This window comes from Elgaria multicarinata, chromosome 3 (assembly GCF_023053635.1).
Source record: "Elgaria multicarinata webbii isolate HBS135686 ecotype San Diego chromosome 3, rElgMul1.1.pri, whole genome shotgun sequence".
NCBI lineage: Eukaryota > Metazoa > Chordata > Lepidosauria > Squamata > Anguidae > Elgaria > Elgaria multicarinata.
In genome coordinates this window covers 175,320,060-175,347,954 of record NC_086173.1, presented here as the reverse complement: position 1 = coordinate 175,347,954, position 27,895 = coordinate 175,320,060, and the positions used below count along the sequence as shown (strand labels likewise).

Below are 27,895 nucleotides of genomic sequence, written 5' to 3'. Positions count from 1 at the left end.
GCACCGCTCCGGGTACAACGGCTGCTGCCAAGGCGAACCTGGCCCATCTGTGTGTTGACAAAGGGTCCCAGTTCACAGTCACAAAGCCAACGTGGCCGGCAGCACCAAGCAGTCATTGAGGCAGTTTCTTTCTCAGAAGAGGGCCCTGGCAATTTTGCGCCCGGTGGCTTTGATCTTTGGGAAAGTAGCGCTGATTTCTACCCCTCTTGGTGTGGGGATCCTGGGGGAGGGCGGCGGAGGGAGGGGCGGCTTCTCCTGCGGGCGTTTGGGACGCAGCATGAAGTCCAGGCAAGAGCTGTTCATGGCGTAAAACACGTTCGCTGTAGGTGGGAAGGCCAACTCTGCGAGAGGAAGAGAGACAGGATCAAGATGGCGCACCCAGAGGAAGTAAGGGCTCAGAGCTTCCGGCTGGAAGAGGAGAAGAGGAGCAGGGGCTTGGACTCGATGGCCTTATAGGCCCCTTCCAGCTCTGCTATTCTATGATTCTAAGAGCCTGAAGACCTGCCAAGAGCTGGTATCAAATCTCCTTTTATTAGGATTAAGAACAGAAGCAGAGCCCCGGTGCTGGATCAGACCACGGGTCCATCTAGTCCAGCACTCTGTTCACACAGGGGCCAACCAGCTGTCAACCAAGGGCCAACAAACCAGGACAGGGTGCAACAGCACCCTCCCACCCATGTTCCCCAGCAACTGGTGCACACAGGCTTACTGCCTCGGATACTGGAGATGGCACACAACCATCAGGGCTAGTAGCCATGGATAGCCTTCACCTCCAGGAGTTTAGCCAACCCACTTTTAAAGCCGTCCAGATTGGTGGCCATCACTACATCCTGTGGTAGTGAGTTCCATAACTTAACTATGCACTGTGTGAAGAAGTCCTTCCTTTTATTTGTCCTGGATCTCCCACCCATTAGCTTCATGGGATATAACCCCGTTGGGTTCTAGTATTTTGAGAGAGGGAGAAAAATGTCTCCCTGTCCACATTCTCCACACCATGCATGATTTTGTCCACCTCTATCATGTCTCCCCTTAGCCTCCTTTTTTCCAAGCTAAACAATCCCAGTTGATGTAACCTTCCCTTGTAGAGATGCTGCAGGCCCTTCATCATTTTAGTTGCCCTTTTCTGCACCTTTTCCAGCTCTATAATATCCTTTTTTAGGTGTGGTGACCAGAACTGTACACAGTATTCTAACTGTGGTCCCACCATAGATTTGTATAAGGGCAGTACGATACTGGCCGCTTTATTCTCAATTTCTTTTCTTATCATGCCCAACAAGGATTCCTCTTTCCATATCCCCTGCGGGATAGTTACACTAAGCTCTGCAGGACCTGAGCTGTTGGCTCAACCTCACTCCTTTGAAGGCCACAAACCCTTTACAAATTGTGGGGAAGAAGGGCCCCTATCCAGGGCCGCAATTGCAAACAGATAATTTAAACGTTATTTTAATTGGTTGCTTGTGCTGCGACAGCCACTAGGCAAATCGCTACTGAAGTTGAACCATTCTTCAGAAAGGTGCCCCAATTACAATGTGAAAAACTAGCACAATCATAAGGGCTTGTGCAATCCTAGGCATCTCTACTCGGAAGTAACCCTCACAGCATTGAAAACATCTTTGTGTTTCTACTATTAGAATTAGAATCCAGCTGGAGCATGTTCAGAGGAGGGCAACCAGGATGATCAGGGGTCTGGAAATAAAGCCCTATGAAGAGAAACTGAAACAACTGGGCATGTTTAGCTTGGAGAAGAGAAGATGGAGGGGAGACATGATAGCACTCTTCAAATACTTAGAACGTTGTCACACAGAGGAGGGCCAGGATCTCTTCTCGATCCTCCCAGAGTGCAGGACACAGAATAACGGGCTCAAGTTAAGGGAAGCCAGATTCCAGCTGGACATCAGGAAAAACTTCCTGACTGTTAGAGCCGTACGACAATGGAACCAGTGACCTAGGGAGGTTGTGGGCTCTCCCACACTAGAGGCCTTCAAGAGGCAGCTGGACAACCATCTGTCAGGGATGCTTTGAGGTGGATTCCTGCACTGATCAGGGGGTTGGACTCGATGGCCTTGTAGGCCCCTTCCAACTCTGCTATTCTATGATTCTATGAAACAACTGGGCATGTTCAGCCTGGAGAAGAGAAGATTGAGGTGAGACATGATAGCACTCTTCAAACACTTGAAAGGTTGTCACACAGAGGAGGGCCAGGATCTCTCCTCAATCCTCCCAGAGTGCAGGACATGGAATAACGGGCTCAAGTTAAGGGAAGCCAGATTCCAGCTGGACATCAGGAAAAACTTCCTGACTGTTAGAGGAGTGCGACAATGGAACCAGTGACCTAGGGAGGTTGTGGGCTCTCCCACACTAGAGGCCTTCAAGAGGCAGCTGGACAACCATCTGTCAGGGATGCTTTAGGGTGGATTCCTGCATGGAGCAGGGGGTTGGACTCCATGGCCTTGTAGGCCCCTTCCAACTCTGCTATTCTATGATTCTCTTATTCTATAATCAGGAATTTGGTCTGAATTAATTGCAAATATTATTTATTGGCTTGAACTCCCATCGTTGTGTAAGTGGTGGTGAGGTTTCTCAGCCCCCCCCCCAAAGGAACACCGTAGCAGCAGCCCATCCTCTCTTGGGTTCTCTCCATGGTACTCAAGAGCCCCCTCATCCCCAAAACCTCCCCCCCCCCCCCGCTGGCAGCCCCTCCGTGGCCCCACCTCGCCCTTCTGGCAGAAGCTGCACCAGTTCATAATTGGGGGCCAGGCCCCGATCCTGGTTGTGTTTCTCCAGCACCTTGACGATCACGGCGGGAGCCTTGTCTTGACTCGTGACCTGCGGGCGACACCCCAGAGAAGCTGGCATTCGGTTGGGTAGTGAACTGCCCAGGGAGCTAGTGGGCCGTTATAGAAATGCAACTGACGTAAAACCTTTCCTTGAAAAAGCCATCCGTGCCAGGGGACGCCGCCGTGTCCCAGACCCCCTCCCCAGTTCACCCTTAATTCAGGGCAGGGAACTTCGCTCTTCATTCATAGGAAGGAACAGCGAACAGCACCTTTATCCCAAAGTTTAGTCAGTTGAGTTGTTATAAGAACATAAAAACATACAAAGTGCCGTGCTGGATCAGACCCAGGGTCCATCTCGTCCAGCACTCTGTTTGCACAGTGGCCAAACAGCCGTCAGCCAAGGTTGAACAAGCATTCAAGAGGCAGCTGGACAACCATCTGTCAGGGATGCTTTAGGGTGGATTCCTGAACTGAGCAGGGGGTTGGACTCGATGGCCTTAGAGGAACCTTCCAATTCTGCTATTCTATGATTCTAAGCAGGACGTGGTGCAACAGCACCCTCCCACCCATGTTCCCCAGCAACTGGGGCACACAGGGTTACTGCCTCGGATACTGGGGGTAGCACACAACCATCAGGGCTGGTAGCCATGGATGGCCTTCTCCTCTTCCAGGATTGTATCCAACCCCCTTTTAAAGCCATCCAACTTGGTGGCCATCACCACATCTTGGGGCAGTGAGTTCCACAAGTTAACTCTGCGCTGTGTGAAGAAGCCCTTCCTCTTACTTGTCCTGGATCTCCCACCCATCAGCTTCATGGGATATGACCCCACTGGGTTCTAGTATCATGAGAGAGGGAGAAAAAATGTCCCCCTCTCCACCTTCTCCACACCAGGCATTATTTTGTCCACCTCTGTCATGTCTCCCTTTAGCCTCCTTTTTTCCAAGCTAAACAATCCCAGCTGATGTAACCTTCCCTCATTGTGGGAAGATGCTCCAGCCCCTTCATCATTTGAGTTGCCCTTTTCCCTGCTCTATAATATGCTTTTTTAGGTGTGGTGACCAGAACTGTCCACAGTATTCTAAGTGTGGTCCCACCATAGCTTTGTATAAGGGCAGTATGATACTTTTGAAAGGTGGCCGCCATAAAATGCATCCCTTTACAATGGCGTTCGGGAACCTGCCCTCCTAGCCAGGACTTCCCCTGACCATTCCAAGCTCCTGGTGCTTCTAGGCCCCCAATTCTTTGTCAAGAACCCAGGCCGGGGTGGGGGCACGGGGTCTTATGCCCTGCCCATTAGAGACCCAGAGGTGCCAGGTGCTGCTCACTCACCAGGATGCTCTTGTAGAGGGTGCCGTTCTGCAGCGCCATGCTCACGCGAATGATGCGGCACTCGGACGCTGCGGCGCTCCCTGGGTCGCGGGCCGTGGGGTAGGCCGACCCACAGGAAGCGGAGCGCCGGTGTCCCTTGATGAAGGTGCCCCCAGTGGCCGGAGGTGGGGCGAGGCCCTCGGGGGAGGGGGGAGGGGCGTTCTCTGCAGCCGTGTCCAGTGACGAGACCGAGGGCCACTTCGTGTGCTGAGGAGGGAGGAAGGACAGCGAGGGTTAGTGAGGAAGGGTCAGCGAGGGCGCGGAGTCCACGGGGAGAGCAGGAGGGATAGGAGGGCTCAGGAAACTGTGGGTGGCCCCTACGTCAGGGCTAGTGGGATTTGAACAGCCAGAGGGTCTGCTTCGTCTGCGGACGGTCCCATGCAAAACCCCTGGCAGCATGGCCAGTTTCAAAACACACCCCTCTCTTTATGTGAGACCTTGGAGAGTTGCAGTCCATCGGAACAGGGCACCCTAAGCCAGGTGGGCCGAGGGTCTCTGCATTTCGGATGAGGCCGGATTAAATTCTGTGCTGCTTTTCTAAAGTTCTGCAGCCAGAGAGCAGAATAAAGTTCATGCTGTACTGCAACTTCATTCCGGTAACACACTGGTGTGTGTGTGTGTGTGTGTGTGAGTTCTTATTAATGATGCAAAAGCCCTAAAGCCCCCCCCCCAAATAAAAGTGAAAATCTCTGCCGGGTGAGAAGGAAATCTGTGTTTGCAATTGGGGGCTGTTCCTGTTTTTAACCCAAGAAAGAGAGAGAGAGGGGAACACAGCCGGTGATATTTTTGCTCACAGTGAGGGAGGCAAGAATGTGAAGAATTCTCACTGCTACTGTTCTGACCCTAGTATAAGCCATAGAGATACTGGAATGCTGTTCTTTGTTTTAAATAAAGATAAAGACGAGAGAAGGCAGGCAGTTCAAGAAGGCCTTCAAGAGGCAGCTGGACAACCATCCGTCAGGGATGCTTTAGGGTGGATTCCTGCATTGAGCAGGGGGTTGGACTAGATGGCCTTGTAGGCCCCTTCCAACTCTGCTATTCTAGGATTCTATGAAAATGCCCTGGAAAATAACAAGTGCCCAGCAACTACTTTTACACTGGCATGATTGAGTCATGGAAGGTGCCATCCTCCGCCCACTTACCCGGAAGTAGGCGCCATTGAATTCAGACATGCTCTTATTCAGGTTATCCCTGATTTCAAAGCCAAACGTTTGAAATCGCCCCCAAATTTCCCTGGTTATTTAGAAAGAGAGGCTTCCTCCTTCTGTCTTCAAAAGTATGGAATTTACATTCCTTCTTCCCATTTATTTCCCCAGGAAAGTGGAATTGTTATTCTATTCTTTCTTTTGCTTTGCGTGTGCTGGTTGAGTTGTTGTTATTATTATTATTATTATTAATTATTATTATTATTATTATTATTATTATTTATTTATTTATTTATATAGCACCATCAATGTACATAGAATCATAGAATCATAGAATAGCAGAGTTGGAAGGGGCCTACAAGGCCATCGAGTCCAACCCCCTGCTCAATGCAGGAATCCACCCTAAAGCATCCCTGACAGATGCTTGTCCAGCTGCCTCTTGAAGGCCTCTAGTGTGGGAGAGCCCACAACCTCCCTAGGTAGCTGATTCCATTGTCGCACTGCTCCAACAGTCAGGAAGTTTTTCCTGATGTCCAGCCGGAATCTGGCTTCCTTTAACTTGAGCCCGTTATTCCGTGTCCTGCTGTACAGAGTAAAACAGTAAATAGCAAGACTCTGCCGCATAGGCTTACATTCTAATAAAATCATAATAAAACAATAGGAAGGGGAAGAGAATGCACCAAACAGGCACAGGGTAGAGTAAAACTAACAGTATAAAAGTCAGAACAAAATCAAGTTTTAAAAGCTTTAGGAAAAAGAAAAGTTTTTAGATGAGCTTTAAAAGCTGCGATTGAACTTGTAGTTCTCAAATGTTCTGGAAGAGCGTTCCAGGCGTAAGGGGCAGCCGAAGAAAATGGACGAAGCCGAGCAAGGGAAGGAGAGACCCTTGGGCAGGTGAGAAACATGGCATCAGAGGAGCGAAGAGCACAAGCGGGGCAATAGTGTGAGATGAGAGAGGAAAGATAGGAAGGAGCTAGACAGCGAAAAGCTTTGTAGGTCAACAGGAGAAGTTTAGGAGTCAAGGCTAGGGACCCCAAAGAGTAAAGGCCAAAATGGGGGCACGAGAACCTCCACAGGCCCCTCCTCCACGGCGTCGCTCCGAATCCTTCTTCATGAGAGCTAGACACTTGGGGGAACAACCCACTGGGAACGTTTCTCCACCAGGGGGTTGGACCCGATGGCCTCAGAGGCCCCTTCCAACTCCACTATTCTATGATTCTTTCATTCTGAGCCCTGTTGAAACAACTGCAAAGTGCTCCATGCTGTGACTGCAGGTGACGTGCAGAATCTCAGACTATCCTGCACCACCCCGTAACCACCCCACACACACACCCAGGAAATGCAGCTGGGAGGAGGACGCAGGCGTGTAGACAGGGAAGCCTGGGTGCCCTCCGTCCCGCCCCCCCATTCAGTCACCTGGGCCAAGCGCAACGGCCCCTGGGAGGAGGCGGATGAAGGCGTCAGAAGGTCTGGCGGTGCCTGGGGGGAGCAGGGTCCATCCCAGGGAACCTGGGTGCTCATCCCAATCGACGTGAGGAGGCTGCAGAAACGAGACGCAGGGAGAGGTCAGCAGGGCCCCCTGCATCCTCACCCCCCAACAACCACCTTTTCTATTTCTTCTGGGATAGAGGGGTTCTTTTTAGGAGGGGGGGCAGCCCGGCAGCCCTCCCGAGTAACCCCTGCTCCCCTCTCTTACTCTGTGCAGTGCGTGATCAGCAAGGTGGGCTTCGGGGGTTTTGCGGGGGTCCCTCCTTCTGCAGGGGGCTCGATGGCACAGGATAGCTGGTAGCTGAGGGAAAAGAGGGAGCAGCGTCAGCCTTCCATACGGTCACGTTTCCAAGCCCTCCTGCTGCAGTGTGAGACAATGAAGCACTCTTCCAATACTTCAAAGGTTGTCACACAGAGGAGGGCCAGGATCTCTTCTCGATCCTCCCAGAGTGCAGGACACGGAATAACGGGCTCAAGTGAAAGGAAGCCAGATTCCAGCTGGACGTCAGGAAAAACTTCCTGACTGTTAGAGCAGTGCGACAATGGAACCAATGACCTAGGGAGGTGGTGGGCTCTCCCACACTAGAGGCCTTCAAGAGGCAGCTGGACAAGCATCTGTCAGGGATGCTTTAGGGTAGATGCCTGCATTGAGCAGGGGGTTGGACTCAATGGCCTTGTAGGCCCCTTCCAACTCTACTATTCTTTGATTCTATGAATACGGACGTCTGCCGAGTAATGCTCAAAACTCTATTCAGCAAATCATAGAATCATAGGACAGCAGAGTTGGAAGGGGCCTACAAGGCCATCAAGTCCAACCCACTGCTCAATGCAGGAATCCACCCTAAAGCATCCGACAGATGGTTGTCCAGCTGCCTCTTGAAGGCCTCTAGTGTGGGAGAGCCCACAACCTCCCTAGGTCACTGATTCCACCGTCGCACTGCTCTAACAGTTAGGAAGTTTTTCCTGATGTCCAGCTGGAATCTGGCTTCCTTTAACTTGAGCCCGTTATTCCGTGCCCTGCACTCTGGGAGGATCGAGAAGAGATCCTGGCCCTCCTCAGTGTGACAACCTTTTAAGTATTTGAAGACTGCTCTCATGTCTCCCCTCAACCTTCTCTTCTCCAGGCCAAACAGGCCCAGTTTAGAAATAAAGAAATAAACATCTCTTCTCACCTGAAGAAAGTGTAAACACTTGAAACTTTCCTCTATTTATTATTATTATTATTTATTACATTTATTTCCCACCTGTTTTCCACCTAGGAACCCAAGGTGGCATACATAACCCTCCTATTTATTTATATATTGCATTTCTATACCGCCCAATAGCCGAAGCTCCCTGGGTGGTTCACAAAAATTAAAACCATTCAAAGTATAAAACAAACAGTATAAAACACAGGATATAAAATACAATATAAAAGCACAACCAGGATAAAAGCAGCAGAAATACAAATTTAAAACAGCAAAGTTAAAATTGAATTTATAGGCTGTCAAAATGCTGAGAGAATAAAAAGCTGGTATCTGAAAGAGAACAGTGTAGGTGCCTGTCGAACTTCCTTAGGGAGCTCATTCCACAGCCGGGGTGCCACAGCAGAGAAGGCCCTGCTCCTCCTGAATGCCACCAGCCTCACTTCCTTTGGCAGGGGCTCGTGGAGAAGGGCCCCTGAGGATGACTTTAGGGTCCAGGCAGGTACATATTGGAGGAGGCGTCCTTTCAGATAGACTGGCTTTGAATGTTAAAATCAGCACTTTGAATTGGGCCCGGACCTGGACTGGCAGCCAATGAAGCTGGAAAAGGACTGGCGTGATGTGGTCTCGCTAGCCAGTCCCTGTTAGTAAACATGCTGCCCTGTTTTGTACCAGTTGAAGTTTCCGGACCGTTTTCAAGGCAGCCCCATGTATAATGCATTGCAGTAATCCAGTCGAGAGGTTATGAGAGCGTGGATCACTGTAGCTGGGCTATCTCTGTCCGGATAAGGGCGTCCATGTTATCCTCGCAACAACCCTGTGAGGTGGGTTGGGCTGAGAGTCTGTGACTGGTGCAAGATAACCCAGTGGGTTTCCATGGCTGAGTGGGGACTAGAATCCGGATCTCCAGACTCCCAGTTCAACACCTTAGCCACTACACCACACTGGCTCTCCTCTAGGCTAAAACTTGGCTAAGTAAGCTAGATTATTATCCTTTCAACAAAAGGGAAGCTCTTTTCCCTGAGTCCCCTTAACTTCAGGGAGGATTCCTCTGAAGAAGCTTTTGGCAAGAAGCTAGCTGAGTTGATCGCCTCTCGCCTTCGTTTAGCTCCGCCCGTTTGAATTTGCGGCAGACTTGGATCGGTCAACTCTGAAGCCCCTTCCCCCTCTGAGGATTGCTGAGTTCCCACAGACTCGGAGTTGTTAGTGTTTTCGCTGATAAGGTCCAGTGAAGATTCATCCCTGCCTAGTGAATAGCCTGGGAGAACCTCCTCACCTGCTTCCTGTGTAGGCTGGTACATTTCTAGCCCTGTTTCTTCTGCTCCAGAATCTGATTCCGATTGATCATAGAATCATAGAACAGCAGAGTTGGAAGGGGCCTACAAGGCCATCAAGTCCAACCCCCTGCTCAATGCAGGAATCCACCCTGAAGCATCCCTGACAGAGGGTTGTCCAGCTGCCTCTTGAAGGCCTCCAGTGTGGGAGAGCCCACAACCTCCCTAGGTCACTGGTTCCCTTGTCGTACTGCTCTAACAGTCAGGAAGTTTTTCCTGATGTCCAGCCGGAATCTGGCTTCCTGTCACTTGAGCCCGTTATTCCGTGTCCTGCACTCTGGGAGGATCGAGAAGAGATCCTGGCCCTCCTCTGTGTAACAACCTTTGAAGTATTTGAAGAGTGCCATCATGTCTCCCCTCAATCTTCTCTTCTCCAGGCTAAACATGCCCAGTTCTTTCAGTCTCTCTTCATAGGGCTTTGTTTCCAGACCCCTGATCATCCTGGTTGCCCTCCTCTGAACACGCTCCAGCTTGTCTGCGTCCTTCTTGAATTGTGGAGCCCAGAATTGGATGCAATACTCTAGATGAGGCCTAACCATAGCCTGACACTCTTTCTCCTACACTAAGGGGGAACAGGCCTTGACCATGACACATATCGCAAAGCAGGATGTGAGATGCAGGCCACTAGATTGGCAGTAAAGACCCAGTGTGGTGTAGTGGTTAAGGTGTTGGACTGGGAGTCAGGAGATCCAGGTTCTAGTCCCCCCCGGGCCATGGAAACAGCTGGGCAACCATCCGTCAGGGATGCTTTAGCGTGGTTTCCTGCATTGAGCAGGGGGTTGGACTCGATGGCCTTAGAGGCCCCCTTCCAACTTTGCTATTCTATGATTCTATGAAATCCACTTTGGGCCAGTCACAGACTCTCCGCCCAGCCTACCTCACAGGGTCGTCGTTGTCAGGATAGCATGGACAGCAGCAGGAGAGTTACATACACCGCTTTGGGTTCCTTGGATGGGAAAAAAGGCGGGATATCAATGCAATAATAAATAAATAAATAAAATAAAGACCCACCCTTGGACCTCGCTGAGGTGGGGCAGACGCTGCAGCCACCGCTGGAGGGTCCGGTCCGGATTCAGCGCATAGTTGCGGCACTTGGCCTGCAGGAGGCGCAGCTGGGTCAGGATCTCAAACTCCTGTGGGGGCGTTGGAAGAGGGCGGAAAGCCGTGAAGAATGCCATGGCCCCACCCTTCAGGAAGGAAGGAAGGAAGCCCCCCACCACCACCATCGCCTCCCCCCTTCCCTTTCCTGCTCCTGCTCCTACCTTTCGGTGCTTCTCAAAATTAATGTATCCGTTCTGCAAAGAAAGAAGTTTTGTGGAAAGGGGTGCAATTAGTCCAGAAATGCAGAGCTTTTAAAAGACAGACAAAAAGAAACCCACAGGAACTAACACAACACACACACAAGCCTCCGCACACACTCCCAGCTTCAAGGAAAAAATTACTTATTCAACAAAACCATCTAAAACCTTAAACGTGGCACGGGATTTGAAAGCATCCAGAATGACGACAGACAGCGGGTCTCCGTCTGAAGAAGGGCTCTGTGCACCTACAAAGCCTTCGGCGGTGAACCTTCAGGGTTGCAGACCGAGCAACACTGCGCCTCTAACGGCCTTCTCCCGCAGCAGACACCTTCCGCATCACTGCCTCTCCATGCTGGTGGGGAGAAGCTTCACCGGTTGAATTTCCGCACGTTATGCAGCTGCTAAAAGGCAGGGGGCCTCACTCCACATGAAAAATAGGGGTCTGGTGCTCACTTTGAAGTGCGGAAGTGATCTGGGAGACCGCGCAGGGCCTTCTAGGGCCATCCACAGCAGTGACCCACACCTGACCCATATAATGAAAGTGCCCACAACGCCACCGGGTGGTTGCACTCTCCGCATTGCAGACACCTTCAGAAGCAGTCATGGGACACACAACGAGAACAGCTCTCTGTAATGCGAGCTCAGCACACCGGCAGATCTCTTCATAGTTGTAACAGACCATCGGGAAGGAGGCAAGGCCAACTTCCGTCAGGGCTTTGTCAGTTAAAAGTAGCCCTTTGAAGACTTGCTGGAAGTCCACAAGACCTTCCAAAAGCAGGGAGTGAGAGAGCAAAACAAGGAGACACCAGAAGGGCTGCACCCATGGGTGGGCATCAGCGACAGGGCCTTCTCAGTGGTGACTCCACAGCTGTGGAATTCCTTTCCCAGAGAACTGCTACATCAACCCTCCTCATCTCCCGCATTTAGGTGGCCTTTGGAAATATTCTCACTCATTCTCAAGGCTTTTTATGAGTCATTTTTGTGCTGTGGATGGATTTTTTTAAAAAAAAATCACTGGGGGGTTGGACTTGATGGCCTTAGAGGCCCCTTCCAACTCTACTATTCTATGATTATTTATTTATTTTAAAAAATTATGTCCCGCCCTATATCATTAAGATCTCAGAGCGGCGTACGGATAAAAGCATGCAGCATAAAACAATAAATATGCACAGTTAGAAACAAATTAATCCATGAACCAAGTTAAAACAATATATAATTTAAAAGCAGTTAAAACAGTTAAAACAATGTGCCATCTAATGAGTTTAACCATCAAAGGCTTTGTTAAAAAGCCATGTGTTTATTTGGCGTCGAAATGAAATCAGCGTTGGTGCCAGTCGGGCCTCCAAGGGGAGGGCATTCCACAGCCTGGGTGCCACCACAGAGAAGGCCCTCTCCCTTGTCCCATCATAGCGTATATGTTGCATTGGTGGGATGCGGAGAAGGGCTCCTCCAACACATCTCAAGTCTCAGGTAGGCAGATATAAGGAGAGGCGCTCCCTCAAGTATCGAGGCCCCAAGCCGTTTCATTACCAACACCTTGAATTCCGACCGGAAGTGTAGAGGCAGCCAGTGCAGTTCCTTTAAGACCGGTGTTATGTGGTCTCTGTAAGATGTACCCGCCAGCAGTCTAGCTGCTGCATTTTGCACTAGCTGCAACTTCCGCGTCATCTTCAAGGGCAGCCCCACGTAGAGTGCATTGCAGTAGTCTAATCGGGAAGTTACCAGTGCGTGCACTACTGTGGCTAGGTTGTCCCAGTCCAGGAAAGGCCGTAGCTGGCGGATCAGCCGAAGCTGACCCCAAGTACTCCGTGCCACAGAGTTCACCTGGGCCTCCAGTGACAAGGATGGGTCTAGGAGTACTCCCAAGCTACACACCTGCTCCTTCAGGGGGTTCTATGATTGCTTTGCTGCTCTTTTCTGTAAGCTGCCTTGTGGGGCGGGTGTGTGTGTGTGCGGAGAGAGAATGAAAGCAGAATGCAAACGTTAAATGAACATCCCACAGGTGTTATTAAGGTAATGCATATACACCCGAGCAGAAGGCACCTATCCCAGGTGGGTGGGTGGGTCGGCGGGGCCTGCTCGGCGTCCCCCACACTCACCCGCAGCCGGTTCCGTGTGGCCGCATCCAGCATCACCAAGTCCTTGAGGAAAGTGCCCAGGTATGGGACCACGCCCTGGGGGGGGGGCGGAAGAGAGAGAGATTAGGAGGCGAGGAGGCTGGGAAGGGGAGCTCAGCCAAACGCCCCAGCGCCCTCCCTGGCCCACCTGTAATCCCTCCTCCCTCCTCCTCCCATAGCCCCAGCTCCCAAATCCTCAATTCAATCCTAGCCAGTCACCGTGGAGCGCTGCTCCAACGCCCTCCGCTGCTGCCTCCGCTGGATCGGGTCACTGCTGGCACCACGAGGAGAACCTTCCTATGGGGCAGAAAGGGAGAAGAGGAAGAATGAGTCCGGAACGGCCACGACTGACCCCTCGGTGACTGCATTAGTGGGTGAAGCCAGGCCGTTATAACAGGGGACATCGACCTCCCCTCCCACAGAGCAGCAGGTAAACGAAAATTCAGGTCAACCAACGTTCAGGCACCATAAGAGACCGTCTCGAGCAGCCCTAAGGCACAGACATCAGGAAAAACTTCCTGACTGTTAGAGCAGTACGACAATGGAACCAGTGACCTAGGGAGGTTGTGGGCTCTCCCACACTAGAGGCCTTCAAGAGGCAGCTGGACAACCACCTGTCAGGGATGCTTTAGGGTGGATTCCTGCACTGAGCAGGGGGTTGGACTCAATAGCCTTGTAGGCCCCTTCCAACTCTGCTGTTCTATGATTCTATACTGGGAATTCATAATGGGACATCTGAGCAAACATGGATAGGATTGCACAGGAACTATTATGGTTTTGGTATACCCCCACTCTCAACACATTGTCACAAGCAGACTAAGGGCTCTCCCACACTAGAGGCCTTCAAGAGGCAGCTGGACAACCATCTGTCAGGGATGCTTTAGGGTGGATTCCTGCACTGAGAAGGGGGTTGGTCTTGATGGCCTTATAGGCCCCTTCCAACTCTACTATTCTATGATATACTTCTGTGCCTCTTCCTCATAAGAAAATCCTACTAGGCCTGTTCGCACAACACACTAAGCCACGGTTAGACTACTAGCCTTTCTGCAGCATATTTAAACCGTGGTTGTGTAGTGAGCACATTTCCACCGTAGTCATGAAGCCACCATGGTTAGGAAGGGTTCACACGACACGCTAAGCCACAATGTTTAGTTCGAAATGCTTCGTCGTCACGGTTCAGCGTGTCGTATGAACGAGGCCAGCACGTTCAATGGGATTTACTCTCCATTGTACACAATGGGATTACTTCTGAGTAAACATGCCCAGGATTGTGCTGGTAGTCATGGAAACACATCCGTCCTCAAAAAAAGAGGACCGAACTTGGCAAATGTCCAGAGTCTGGCGTGGCGCTAAGTCAGGGCAGTTGAACCACTTGAGCCCAAAGGCCGGTTCAACAAGGCCCACTTCAGGCCACGCACTTTACATTCCACCTGTTTTTATGCTGCTGGGTTTTAACAGTGGAAGAAGTGATATTCAGTTAAGCTGTGTATTTATTACTGCTTTTAACTTTTGTCCTGAGCTGCCTGGGAAGGATTTGTAAGGGTGTGTGTGTTATAAATGATTAGAATAAAGACACCAGTGAGAAATTGGCCCAGACATAAGAACATCAGAAGAGCCCTGATGCTGGATCAGACTAAGGGTCCATCTAGTCCAGCACTCTGTTCACACAGGGGCCGACCAGCCGTCAGACAGGGACCACTGAAGGAACTGGGCCTGTTTAGCCTGGAGAAGAGAAGATGGAGGGGAGACATGAGAGCACTCTTCAAATACTTCAAAGGTTGTCACACAGAGGAGGGCCAGGATCTCTTCTCGATCCTCCCACAGTGCAGGACACAGAATAACGGGCTCAAGTTAAAGGAAGCCAGATTCCGGCTGGACATCAGGAAAAACTTCCTGACTGTTAGAGCACTACGACAAGGGAATCATTGACCTAGGGAGGTGGTGGGCTCTCCCACACTAGAGGCGTTCAAGAGGCAGCTGGACAAGCATCTGTCAGGGATGCTTTAGGGTGGATTCCTGCCTTGAGCAGGGGGTTGGACTCGATGGCCTTGTAGGCCCCTTCCAACTCTGCTATTCTATGATTCTATGATTCCATGAAGGCAGGACATGGTGCAACAGCACCTTCCCACCCCTGCTCCCCAGCAACTGGTGCACACAGCCTTACTGGCTCTGATACTGGAGATAGCACACAACCATCAGGGCTAGTAGACATGGATAGCCTTCGCCTCCAGGGATTTATCGAAGCCCTTTTAAAGCCATCCAGATTGGTGGCCGTCACTACATCTTGTGGTAGTGAGTTCCATAGTTTAACTCTGCGCTGTGTGAAGAAGTCCTTCTTTTTATTTGTCCTGGATCAGCTTCATGGGATATGACCCCTTTGGGTTCTAGTATTTTGCGAGAGGGAGAAAAATGTCTCCCTGTCCACATTCTCCACACCATGCATCATTTTGTCCACCTCTGTCATGTCTCCCCTCAGCCTTCTCTTCTCCGAGCTGAACAATCCCAGTTGATGTCACCTTCCCTCGTAGGGGAGATGCTCCAGCCCCTTCATCATTTGAGTCGCCCTTTTCTGCACTTTTCCCAGCTCAATTATATGCCTTTTTAGGTGTGGTGACCAGAACTGTACACAGTGCCCTAACTGTGGTCCAACACAGCAGAAACGTAAGTTTATAGAGGGCTGCTTTTCTCGGTGTGGCGTTCTGCTGCTGTTTCGTTCCCGCCCGCTTTCTTCTTTTTTGACCCCAGCGTACACACACGGAGCCGTCGAACAGGTCTAGTAGGTTAGGGTGGTTCGGGAAATAGAGCGTCACAAAATCAGAATCCAGAGAATTTCAGGAGGGGCTGCGGCTTAGAAGCAGCCATGTTAAAAAATAACCACCAGGGCCACGTTTCCAGACATCACGGTCAATTGCCAGGAAGAAGGGTCTTTATGCCGCTCTGCCCCTGCACTGTCCACCCCACGCCCCAATTCCCTTGCCAGAGAAATCCCAAATGATTTCAGACCCCCCCCCCCAAATCTGTAGAGTCGATCTTGTAACAACAAAAGCAGAGTGATTGGCTTATTGCCTCACGATTCCTTCCAGTCACGGCAACCCTTAAGAACATAAGAACACAGAATAATGGGCTCAAGTGAGAGGAAGCCAGATTCCGGCTGGAGATCAGGAAAAACTTCTTGACTGTTAGAGCAGTACGACAATGGAATCAGTTACCTAGGGAGGTTGTGGGCTCTCTCACACTAGAGGCCTTCAAGAGGCAGCTGGACAACCCTCTGTCAGGGATGCTTTAGGGTGGATTCCTGCATTGAGCAGGGGGTTGGACTCAATGGCCTCAAAGGCCCCTTCCAACTCTGCAATTCTATGATTCTATGATTCATGCACACGGATACACAGACACACACAGCAGTTGGGCAGTGGGGAAGGAGTTGCATGGGGTGTGTGTGTAGGCTGAAGCGTTGCGTTCTCCCACCTGAAAGAGGAGCCGCCGGCTTTGGCTGTAGTTGTCCTTCTCCGAGCAGATGGCGCTGAGCTCCTCGTAGCACCGGAGAGACTCCCTGAGTTTGGGGGGGACGGACGGACAGGGGAGAGATGCTTCATGAGGCAACAGCACTCACAGGAATCCAGCCACAAAGGAGGGCACACACACCCGCCTCTTCCAGCCCTCAATAGAGGGGGGAGAGAGGAAACCCAAAACCTTCCAGAAAAATTCAGTGCAACAGGCCTGGCCGAGGTGTTTGGGGCCTCTATAGGAGGGTCTTGTCAGAGGGTCTCGGGAAGACCCACAGAGAGGTCCCTGCCACTTCTCCAGGGGCCTCTCTGGAGCGGAGGGCAGCTCTGACCCACAGCTCAACACCTCCGCAGGGCCAGGAGAGGTCCGGGGTCCTTTGCCGGTCCATTGCAAAGGATGAGGCCGGTTTTAATGCCGCAATCCATGACGAGTCCCTCTCCCAACCCGAAAGCTGCTCCTTATGAGGGCCCTGAGAGGTGGGGGCATTTCATGGGGTCGGGGAGGGAGGGGGGCTGAAAGCAGAGGTGGTCACTGGGATGGACGGTGCTCTAGGCAACGGGGCAGTGGCCTTCAGAACCTCAGAAGAGCCCTGAGGCCGGATTACACCGAGGGTCCGTCTGGTTCAGCGCTCTGTTCACACAGGGGCCCACCAGGGTTCCACAAGCAGGACACGTGCAACAGCACCTTCCCACCCATGTTCCCCAGCAACTGGGGCACACAAGCTTACTGCCTCTGATACTGGAGGGAGCACATAGCCACCAGGGCTAGTAGCCATGGATAGCCTTCGCCTCCAGGAATTTATCCAACCTCCTTTTGAAGCCGTACAGATTGGTGGCCATCCCTACATCTTGTGGTAGTGAGTTCCACAGTTTAACTATGTGCTGTGTGAAGAAGGACTTCCTTTTATCTGTCCCTGAATCTTAGCTGAGCCAGTGTGGTACAGTGGCTAAAGTGTTGGACTGGGAGTCGGGAGATCCTGAGTTCAAGTCCTCGCTCGTCCATGGAAACCCACTGGGTGAGCTTGGGCCAGTCCCAGACCTCTCAGCCCAGCCTACCTCACAGGGTTGTTGTTGTGAGGATAAAAATGGATAGGAGGAGGGCTATAGATGCTACCTTGGGTTCCTTGGAGGAAAAAAGGTGGGATAGAAATGAAATAAATAAATAAATAAATAAATCTCCCACCAATCACAAAATGAAAAGAAAAAACCAGCCTGCCCCCCTTTCATTTCCAGCTCTTAGTGCCGGTTAGTGTGACTTAGGAGAGGCATTTCAGTCTCATAGAAGAGGGGGAAATCCATGCAGAAGCAGGAAACCTCAAAAGCACTGGCCGCTGGGAGGAACCGCGTGGGGCCAGGGAAAGAGGGTGGGGGGCTTCTGGGGAAACCCCCCCCAGGACTGGATGGGGGGGGACAGGCCTGAGGCTTCCCAGCCCTGGCTTGAGGAGCAGGGCCTCCTTGGTGGTGGTGGTGGAGGTGGTGCATGCTTTACAGCGTCCTCTTGGCCCAACCTGGACGTCTCTTCCCAGGTCCTCTTCAGCCGGTGCAGAGGGGTGGAGTGCAGGGCGGAGACCACGGCGTAGAGCGAGGAGAAGTTCCGCAGGCAGAAGCATTCCTGCATCGAAAGGGAGGGAAGGAGGAGAGAGACAGTGGTGGCACCTCCCGTTCCGCCGGGGGAAGAAGCGCTGGGGAGCCGGGGAGACTCACCTCCGCCACGCGGATCCACTTCTCCAGGAGCCGGGCGCGCTGGGCGGCTCGCAGCCCCGTGTCCCCCAGGCAGGAGGAGACGACCGCTTTGGCCACCAGGTTGAACTGGGCCACCGTGGCCCGGACCGTGGGGCAGGCGCCTTCGTGGCCCTTTTTGTCCCGCTGGGACCACAGCGAGCCCAGGCACTCGTGGGGGACGAGGCGCAGGAAGAGCTCCTGTGGGAGACGGGGGGAAGGAGGAGGGAGGGGGTGAAGGGGAGAGAGAGGAGGCGCCCGCTCGGGTCTCCCTGCCCCACAAAAAAAGCGCGGCTATTTGACAGGCTGGCCCACAGCAGCAGCACGAAACCCTCGCCTGCGTCCCCCTGGCCAAGCATCCCGTGGGACTGCATTTTAAGAAAGCAAACCAACCCCCGCAAAGTTCTAGTCCTCATGGCTGAAAAGGTAGACTTGAAAGTACATGAGAAATGCAAGGAGCAGGAAAGAAGAGGGTGGGACTGAGCAGGGTTTCCTGCAGTTGGCTGGGGGGGTGGGGGGACACAGGCTTCAGCCCCTTCCCACCCCATCCCGCCGTGAGCGGAAGAAAAATATCACTTGCAAAATAGAAGAATCTGCCTCACATGGGTTGATTTGTGCAATTTATGGAGGTCTAAATGGATTGATTTAACTAAAGACACACTGGGCCCGTTCAGAAGAAACCTTAAACCATGGCTTTAACCATGGTGGTGAAGCCAGAAAGCCAGGCCGTGTTCTGAAGACACCTTAAACCACGGCTTTAACCATGGTGGTGAAGCCAGAAAGCCAGGCCGTGTTCAGCAGACACCTTAAACCTTGGCTTTAACCACGGTGGTGAAGCCAGAAAGCCGGGCCGTGTTCTGAAGACACCTTAAACCATGGCTTTAACCACAGTGGTGAAGCCAGAAAGCCGGGCCGTGTTCAGAAGACACCTTAAACCTTGGCTTTAACCACGGTGGTGAAGCCAGAAAGCCGGGCCGTGTTCTGAAGACACCTTAAACCATGGCTTTAACCACGGTGGTGAAGCCAGAAAGCCGGGCCGTGTTCTGAAGACACCTTAAACCATGGCTTTAACCACAGTGGTGAAGCCAGAAAGCCGGGCCGTGTTCAGAAGACACCTTAAACCTTGGCTTTAACCACGGTGGTGAAGCCAGAAAGCCAGGCCGTGTTCTGAAGACACCTTAAACCATGGCTTTAACCACGGTGGTGAAGCCAGAAAGCCAGGCCGTGTTCAGAAGACACCTTAAACCATGGCTTTAACCTTGGTGGTGAAGCCAGAAAGCCAGGCTGTGTTCAGAAGACACCTTAAACCACGGCTTTAACCACGGTGAATAAGGATTATTCACCGTGGTTAAAGCTGTCATTTAAGGTGTCTTCTGGACGGGGCCACTGTTTTAAACGCGCCGGATGTGAGCTTCCGTAAGCCCTGTGCCTGGAGAATGGACAGATGGGATGTTTTAAAAAGTCATAATAAGCCAACGAATGAATAAGTAAATCAATAATTTTAAAACTAAAGTATAGGCCCGCACATTATGCATGTGCCGAATACAGCCTGAGGCGTGCCGCTTCCAGAGGGCATCCATCTCTCGTTTTAAAATTATTTATCTACTTATTTATTCGTTTGTTTGTTATGACTTTTTAAACCATCCCATTTGTCCGTTCTCCAGGCAGAGGGCTTCTGGCAGCTCACGTCAGGCGCCTTCAAAACAGTCCACAACATTCAATTAAATCAGCATCAATAAAAACATAAAATAAACAACAGCGGCACATTAAAAGAGCCTTTTCCTGGAGCATAACAGCCATAAAGAAAAAATCAAACCAATTATCCGAAGGCTTGCTGGAACAAGGAGTCCTTTAGCCTGTGGCTGGAGAACTATAAAAGTGGAAGGTGGGGGGGGGGAGCATGGGGCACGCTCTGGGCCCTCGGCAGAGACGGCTTCTCCCATGTGCTCATCGCTAAATTAAAAGGAAAAGAATCTCCCCCTCATTGGCAAACCTTCCGTTCTGCAACTGGAAACATGTAAGCAGCAGACAGAAAAAGCTCCCAATCTTGTGACCACTTAACATTTTTATCACCCTCACCCCACATTCCTCAGGGCCCTGGCGCCAGGTCTGGGGGCACAGCTGCCCTGCCCCGGGAGCAAAGGATTTGGGTGGCAAAGCGCCCGTTTTCAGCGTACTTCGACGGATTAAGCCAACGATAAAGTTGCCTTGGGTCAACGTGACGCATTTCAAGATCACTTCGAAGGTGACTTTACAGCCACCCACAATTTTGCTATGACGTTTGAATGGTCAAATTAGTGCCGGTGGTAGGACTTATTTATGAGCCCGAAGGGGAGGCATCAGTGCCGCTCCACCTTCTCCGGTTAAGTGGTTGCCTGAGAAAAATGCCAAAACAGCCGAGACTCGCTCAGAGAAGAGACAGACCAGGGGAGGCTGGTGACTTCAATTTTGGTAGGTCTGTGCTGAACCTAGTTCCTTCACAGTTCTGCTGTCTGGTTCTGAATGAAACCCAGAGTGGATTTACAGCGCCACTGAAATCAGAACCACCAGCCTCTCCCGGACAGAGCACTTCAAAAATAATTGGCTTCCGTTTATTGTTTTAATGGACTCAAAGTATAATTTAGGTATCAATAAATATAGGGGCTTCACTCCATTAGGAGATGTATTTAGTTACTTATTACATTTATATACCGCCCCATAGGCGAAGCTCTCTGGGCGGTTTACAAATGCATTTATTTGTAGGACTCGGAATAACGGGCTCAAGTTAAAGGAAGCCAGATTCCGTCTGGACATCAGGAAAAACTTCCTGACTGTTAGAGCAGTACGACAATGGAACTAGTGACCTAGGGAGGTTGTGGGCTCTCCCACACTAGAGGCCTTCAAGAGGCAGCTGGACAACCATCTGTCACAGATGCTTTAGGGTGGATTCCTGCATTGAGTAGGGGGTAGGACTAGATGGCCTTAAGAGGACCCTTCCAACTCTGCTATTCTATGATTCTACGATTCTATTTATGCATTTATTCATTTCCAGCAGTGTTTAAAGGCATTGTATTTATTCATCAAATTTATATTATCTAATCATTGTAATCACAATTTATGCAAATACTATGTTTATTTATAAAACGTCATTGGAGAGTTTAGCATTATATATAGAAAATAGTATGCATTGTATATCTGGATATATTTAATAGTGCTACATTTAAAAAAACAAAACCAGTACAGTTTGTATATTTGAATGGAAATAATAAATTATAAATAATAAATAATAATAGTAGTAGTAATAATAATAAAAATAGCAATATAAAAATGAAGGAGGACAAGCAGCAAGCAAAGCAAGTTAGTTTAGGAATATAGAATGTTTTAGAATGTTTTCAGGATGTTTTAAAGATGTTTTAATCATAGAATAGCAGAGTTGGAAGGGGCCTACAAGGCCATCGAGTCCAACCCCCTGCTCAAGGAAGGAATCCACCCTAAAGCATGTATGGTATGTTTTTTAATCAGTTTTAATGTATATTTTCTATCATGTTTTTATACTGTTTGTCTTATACTTTGAATGGTTTTAGTTTTTGTGAACCGCCCAGAGAGCTTCGGCTATGGGGTGGTATAAAAATGCAATAAATAATAATTAGAATTAGAATTAGAATTAGAATTAGAAGAAGAAGAAGAAGAAGAATGCAGCAGCAGCAGCTTCACCCATCTGGCTCAGTATTGCCTGCACTGACCGGCAGCCGGTCTTCAGGGTTTCTGGCAGAGACCTTTCCTGGCTGTGCTTGTAGATGCCAGAGTCTGAGCTGGAGACCGTCAGCATGCAAAGCAGGAGCCCTGCCCCATTGCCCAGCCCCGTAGCACTCACTGCGTCCTGCGCGGTGAGGTGGGCGGCGACGTCCTCCGCCTGGAGGCCCAGGATGTAGTGGGGGTCGGGTTCCCCCTCCTCCGTGAGGTGGTCCTCGTCTTCCTCCGGCTCCCCCTCAGCCGCTGGGGGGTCTCTCCCCCTCGAGGACGCAGCGAGGCTCTTCTCGGACCCGGATCCGTCCCCCAGGGCCCAACGCAGCCAGAACAGCAGCTGTGCGCGGAGGCTGGCCTCCAGCCCCGCAAAGTCGCCCGGGTACCCATCCAGCCAGGAGCAAAGCAACGATCCCAGGGCTCTGTGGAAAGTGACGACCCATGAGGGCTGGGCCAGGCCAGGGTGAGGGCGGAGCCGAAGGTACCCCTGGCCCCAGCGTGTCCCGCAAGAAGGCAGTGGAGACAAAAGCCCCCTCCCCTGTTCCTTGCCCCCAGCATGTGGCTGAGATTTAAAGGCAGACTGCTGCTGAACTTGGAGGTTCCACATAGCCAGCATAGCCAATAGCCACTGATCAACCCGCTCCTCCAGCTATTCCTTCAAAGTCCTCTTTTGAGGCCATCAAGATATCCTGTGGCAGAGAGTTCCAGAGGTTAACTATGTGTCATGTAAATGAGGACTTTTTTTTTGTCTCTCCTGAATCACCTCCCAAATCAATTTCATTCTGCTTTTCGGTTCAAGTATTATGGGGGTATTATGGGCTGGCTGGCTTCCTATCACGAGCATCTTATTTGCTAGACTTGATAGGCCTTTGGCCTGACCCAGCACCAGAGCTCGTACAACGACCTTCCCCCCACCGGGTGCCCTCTACATTTATTGGGCTACAACTCCCATCATCCCTGGCCAGCAGGGCTGGGGATGATGGGTGTTGTAGCCCAACAGATCTGGAGTGGGGAAATGTCCTTTAGGTTACAAAGCCTCTGGGCACGTCCAGAGTGTCTTCCCCTCCCCTTCAAGATCAGTCTCCTGAACAACTGGGTAAGTTTTCAGGTGCGGCCACCCAAAGAGCAGCACCCAGCTGCACCACGGGCCACAATCCTCCTCCACGGACCGCTCCAGACCCCGCAAAGGTCAAGCACTGAGCAGGTGCCATGGAGGAGGGGTGCAGAAAGGAGCAGCAAGGCTCCGGTGACTCACACGAGTGAGCGAGCCAAGCCCACGTGCCTCGGCAGCCCCCTGACCAGCCCTGGGCCCCGCTGCTAAGCTGACCCAAGAGGACCTCTCAAACCCAGGCGAGGTAGCGAGCCAAGGCGTCAGCATCGCCTGCCCACAGAACCCGTGCTCCTTTCCAGTCAATATCACAACCTGACCAAAAGGTCTGTTTTCCCCAGCACCCTGCCGTCAACGGTGGACAGCCAAGGTGGGACAACCTGCCCAGGGCATGTGAGAAACGACCAGAGAGGCTTCAGGGCCACCCTCTTCCTCTGAGAAGCCCCTGCCGTTCTGCTCTTCCCACGTAAGATTATTCCCCACGGCAACCCCCAGGCCCAGGAATGGGACGCCCAATAGCCAGGGACCTTATTCTCTAATAAGTGGGGGGGGGAGGAATGGACTCCTGGACTTATACCACCAGCACCCCAGTTAGGCAGACGGGGGGGGGGGGGCTAAAAATGTTAAGAAGCCAGGCTAAAATCTAAAACCAGGGCTTGGGCCCAGATGTAAAGCTTGGAATAACTGTGCCTCTGAACATGTAAAGAGTGTATTACAGCTTAGGCAATTTATGATCACATCCACTCCTTTCCCGTGGAGGAAAGGCTCAGGTTTTCCAGAAACGACGGAAATAATGCACTACATACTTTCAGAAAATGGTTTTTCGGCCCAGGAGGGGGCAGGGACGCCCACTTTGTAAACCGCCGAGAGCTTCCGCTATGGGGCAGGATAGAAATGTAATCAATCAATCAAATCACTCACCGCTGCAACTCCGGTGTTTCTGGGGTGATGTCCGATCCCGGCCCAGCTACTGCCTGGAGCCTGGAGAGAAAATAAATAAAGGGGGCAGATTTTAAAACAAAGGCAATATTACCCCCCCCTTCCATCCCTCACCCTGACACCGATCCCCTCAGGGGCGCCCCCCATTTCTGACGGAGCGTCCACCAGTTGCATAACAGGCTGCAGCCCCTCAGGTGAAGCTAGAGAGCGAATGTGTTTGCGTGTGTTAAAATATATATAAAAAAGGAATTCAGCCAAGCGCTATCTATTTAACCCCTGCCCGTACTGCCGAGTGCTCAGGGTGGGGCATGTGACTCTCTCTCTCCCTGTGTGCATTTTATGCTCACAACAACCCTGCGAGGTAGGTTACGCTAAGACTGTGTGACTGGGCCACAGTGAGCTCCGTGGATGCGTGGAGATTTGAACCTGGGACTCCCCAGCCCGGCTGTCCAACCCCCTCCATCATACAAGCAGCACCTGTTGAACTCCTGCCTGTCAAGCAGCAATGCTGACACCTTCCCAGAAAAAAAACGGCGGCGTGGGCAGCTACAAACCTGTCCAGCAGCAGCTTCAGGACCACGGGGGCCGTGGCGAAGGTCCGGTAGGTTGCCAGGAAGGCCGGCACGTAGCAGGTGTCCCCGAGCGTGGGGGCTTCCAGCAGGTGTTGGACGAGCCGGGGCAGCGATCCAGCCTTCAGGGCCCGTGACTGACTGGCGGTGGGGGAACCGGGGGAACCGGACACCGCCGACTCAGCAGCCGCGTGGCCTGGAACAGCCGGCTCCTGGCCCCGAGGACGGAGAAACGGAGAGTGAGGAACCCAGACGGAGCCCGGCTCCGCAGACACCCCGGTCCCCAGGCAGGCGTGCCTCGACTTACCCCGGCGTCCCCGCTGCGCCTGGCGCCCCCTGGCGAACGGGAGCTCACGGTGTAGATGACGCCCTCCTCCGCCTCTTCGCGCAGAGTCACCGGGGCCTGAGACCGGGGGGGGGGGGGGGAGGAGGCGTGTTAACCGACGGGGGATTCACCCATTGAGCAGGGGGTTGGACTGGATGGCCTTGCAGGCCCCTTCCAACTCTGCTCTTCTAGGATTCTGTGATTCCTTCTCCGGGACTGCCCACATGCCCCCTTGGATGCCCCTTCCGGCCCCCTGCTCCTCCGCTTTCCTCCTGGGTTCCCCGCCACCCCCGACCTGTCAAGAGGCTCACCTTAACGGGCAGGCAGTACCAGCGGGTCCGCGTGAGCAGCACCCCGTCCGCGGGCCCCCCTGGCTCCAGGCAGCCCCCCAAGCGGAGGAACACCTTCATGGGGGCGGCCGCCCACCCACTGCTCCCCAGGGAGCCAGCCCTCTCCTGGGCAGGCCTGGAGGGGTGCCGGCGCCCGGGAGCAGGCAGGGACGGGAGCCAAAGTGGGGGAGGGCAGGGCTCTGCAGCAAGCGGCAGAAGATGGGGGGCTCAGGCTGCGGACCCCCCTGCTCCCCCCTCCCCGTCCCTCGTGTCTGGTCTCGTGTCTCTTTTGGGTGCCTCCTCCTCTCTGTGCGCGTCTGGGTCTTCCTGGCTCTCCTTCCGCGTCGCCGGAGCCCGCCCTGCCCTTTCCCCGCCCGGCAGGACTTCCCCAAAAACGGGCCCAGCCGGATTCCAGTGTGGGAGCGCGTCCCCCACCCGCTTCTCAGCTCCAGGTGGGGCACCTGTCACGGAGAGCGCAGCTGGCCTGACGCCCCTGCGGCAGGCGCAGGGACCCCTGTCCGGGGCAGCCCCGCGGGGCTCGGTGGCGCGAGGCCACGGTGGAGCCCCACGGCAGGCCCAGGGCAGGTGGGGCGCGGACGGCAGGCGGGCCCAAAGCGGTGCTCGCCTCCCGCCCCGGGCGAGCCGTCGCCCAGGTGACGGGGCCCCACAGTCGGCAAACAAGGGCTCGCCCGCCCGGCCTTGCGCAAGGCGCAGCAGGCGAGCGAGAGGCGGCGCGGCTCGCGTGCGCCCGTCGGGTCCCCCCGTCCCCCCCCAGGTGTGCGCCGGGCAGCCTCTCGCAGTGCAGCACACCTGGGGGACGGCGCGAGCGCGCAGGTGGCGCCCTGCCTGCCACCTCCGGCCACCCACACAGCGAGACAGGCAGCCGGGGGGCGGACTCGCCAGGGGGGACGGGGCCGCCTGCAGGGACACAACCCCCCCCCCCAAAACACACCACGCACCAGGACGTGGCGTGTGCACACCATGAGAGCACGCACGCACGCACCAAACGGCAACGCCGGGTCTCTCCCCCAGCCCACGGGCTACTCACCTGTTCAGGTGTTGGGGGGCCCCGCTCCGAGTCAGGGGTCCGGCTTCGAAAGGCGTGGAGCGTCACCCCCGTGTCGCCTCCCCCGTCCAGCAGGTGACGCAGAGAGCGGGTCAGCATCCGGACCCCCCCTCCTCTCACGCCCTAGAGCAGCTGGAGAGAGAGAGAAGTTGGGGAGGGGGGTGTCTCCCACGCTGTGGCCCCCCTCCCGTCACTCTAACCCCCCTCCCTCCCCACACACGCAACTCTCACTTCATCCCAAACTCGAATGCAACGCCAAGCTTAGCACGCTTACCGCAAGGGACACACAACACCGAAATTCTCCATCCCCCGCCCATGGGGACCCCCCCCCCGAAAAACACCTCCACCCCTTTGAAAACTTTGTACAAACTCAAGCCAACTTTCCCTTTTTTCCAGCCATGCCCCAAATGGACCCCCCCCCATAATCATCTCACTTTCTTCACCCCAGAGACTCACCAGCTAAAATACACACACACACGCCAGTTTGACAACCCCCTCCCCATTTATTTATATTTATTATATTTTTAATCCCTCCCACCGCACCAATAGCAGATATTCTCTGGGCAGATTACATAAACTGAAAGATTAAAAGTAAATGGTATAAATAGATAAAAGGGGGGTGATGTTCTTTCCTTTCTGCCCTCCTCCATTTATGACAGCCCCCCTCCCTTTTCCTGACGCCTCCACCGGGTCTCACCTGGGTGCTTGGAAGGGGCACCATGGGGCGGAGGTGGGAGGGCAGGAGAGGTCCTGGTGCTGAGACCCAGCAGGCGCCTGGTCTGAGTGCGAGGAGTCTTCACCCGGGCAGCTGCCAAGGCTCCTGGCAAAGGAGTGGGCAGGATGGAAAGTCCGGAAGTGGAGCAAACTGGGAACAGAGCCAAGAACAAGCGGAATGGGAACCCTGAAGCCCAAGTCCTGGGAACGGAGCCAGAAAACTGGGGATGGACAGGAGGAGCCGAAAGCCTGGGACTGGATTCCACCCTGGGATTGGAGCTGGAGACTTGGAGAGCAAAGCCATACATAGCAAAGCCGACCAGGGAAGCTCAAACCGCGGAACTGGAGTCATCCAGGAACGCTGCAGGAAGATCTGGAACTGGATCCACAGCCAGGCATTGGGAATGGAGTCAGGGAGCAAGCAGAAAACCCCAGAATCAGCCCTGGGGTAGAAGCGGTTTGGGCAATTGCATGTTCAGAATCCAGTTTGCGTAACTACCGGGAAGTTGGTGCAAACGGGGTCAACGGTTAAGCCTTGGGACCCAGCAGGATCGAACCCAAAAGAGGTGTGCAAAACCTGGAGCTGGATCAGGAAAGAGTCGGGGCCGAGAATGAAGAGAAAAGGAAAACATGGAGCGGATTCTGATGGGTCAGAAGGCATTTCTGCAGCTTGTGGCAAGAAAAGCTTCATTCAGTGAAGCTGGAGAGATGCTAAACCGGTGAATTAGTCCTGTAATCGGGTCATTTTATTATTTTTAGGTTTTGCTGTTTTAAATTGCTGAACGCTGCCTTGATGTTGTTTTAGCAAACTATCTCCAGTATTCAAAGCAGTAAGCCTGTGCGCACCAGTTGCTGGGGAACATGGGTGGGAGAGTGCTGTTGCACCACGTCCTTTATTCTCTGTTCCACTGTGCGTAACTGAGAATGTCCCTCTCCCCGGGGCTCTGCTTATGCCCCAGTGCAGGAAAGAGCACAATAGGTGGCTGGAAACCCAGTTTCCTGTCTCCAGGAAGGGGCCATGTCACAAGCGCCAACGGCTTCCTTCCACCCTTCTGCTTAACCCATAACTGCTGCCAACAGCTTTCCGGATAGAGACGCACAACTTTCCGCCCTACAACAGGGTTGCCAGCTTCTTCTCCCAGGCTCCTGTGCTTTTTAAGAGCTGTGTGACGGGCAATAGTCCCA

At 52.8% G+C, this 27,895-nt stretch overlaps 1 protein-coding gene across 1 annotated transcript; it reads right to left on the bottom strand.

Moving 5' to 3' along the window:
• Positions 1-67: 67 nt before the first annotated feature.
• Positions 68-26,764, bottom strand: RGL2 (ral guanine nucleotide dissociation stimulator like 2). The gene is given in 20 exon segments (XM_063123005.1): positions 68-341; positions 2,712-2,826; positions 4,108-4,353; positions 6,708-6,831; positions 6,988-7,080; positions 10,309-10,430; positions 10,560-10,592; positions 12,698-12,772; positions 12,935-13,012; positions 16,181-16,265; positions 17,727-17,830; positions 17,923-18,138; positions 21,791-22,082; positions 23,690-23,749; positions 24,262-24,419; positions 24,422-24,438; positions 24,440-24,488; positions 24,584-24,679; positions 25,979-26,128; positions 26,694-26,764. Coding segments are annotated over 19 exon segments (2,289 nt in total). The 5' UTR covers positions 26,096-26,128; positions 26,694-26,764; the 3' UTR covers positions 68-132.
• Positions 26,765-27,895: the final 1,131 nt, after the last annotated feature.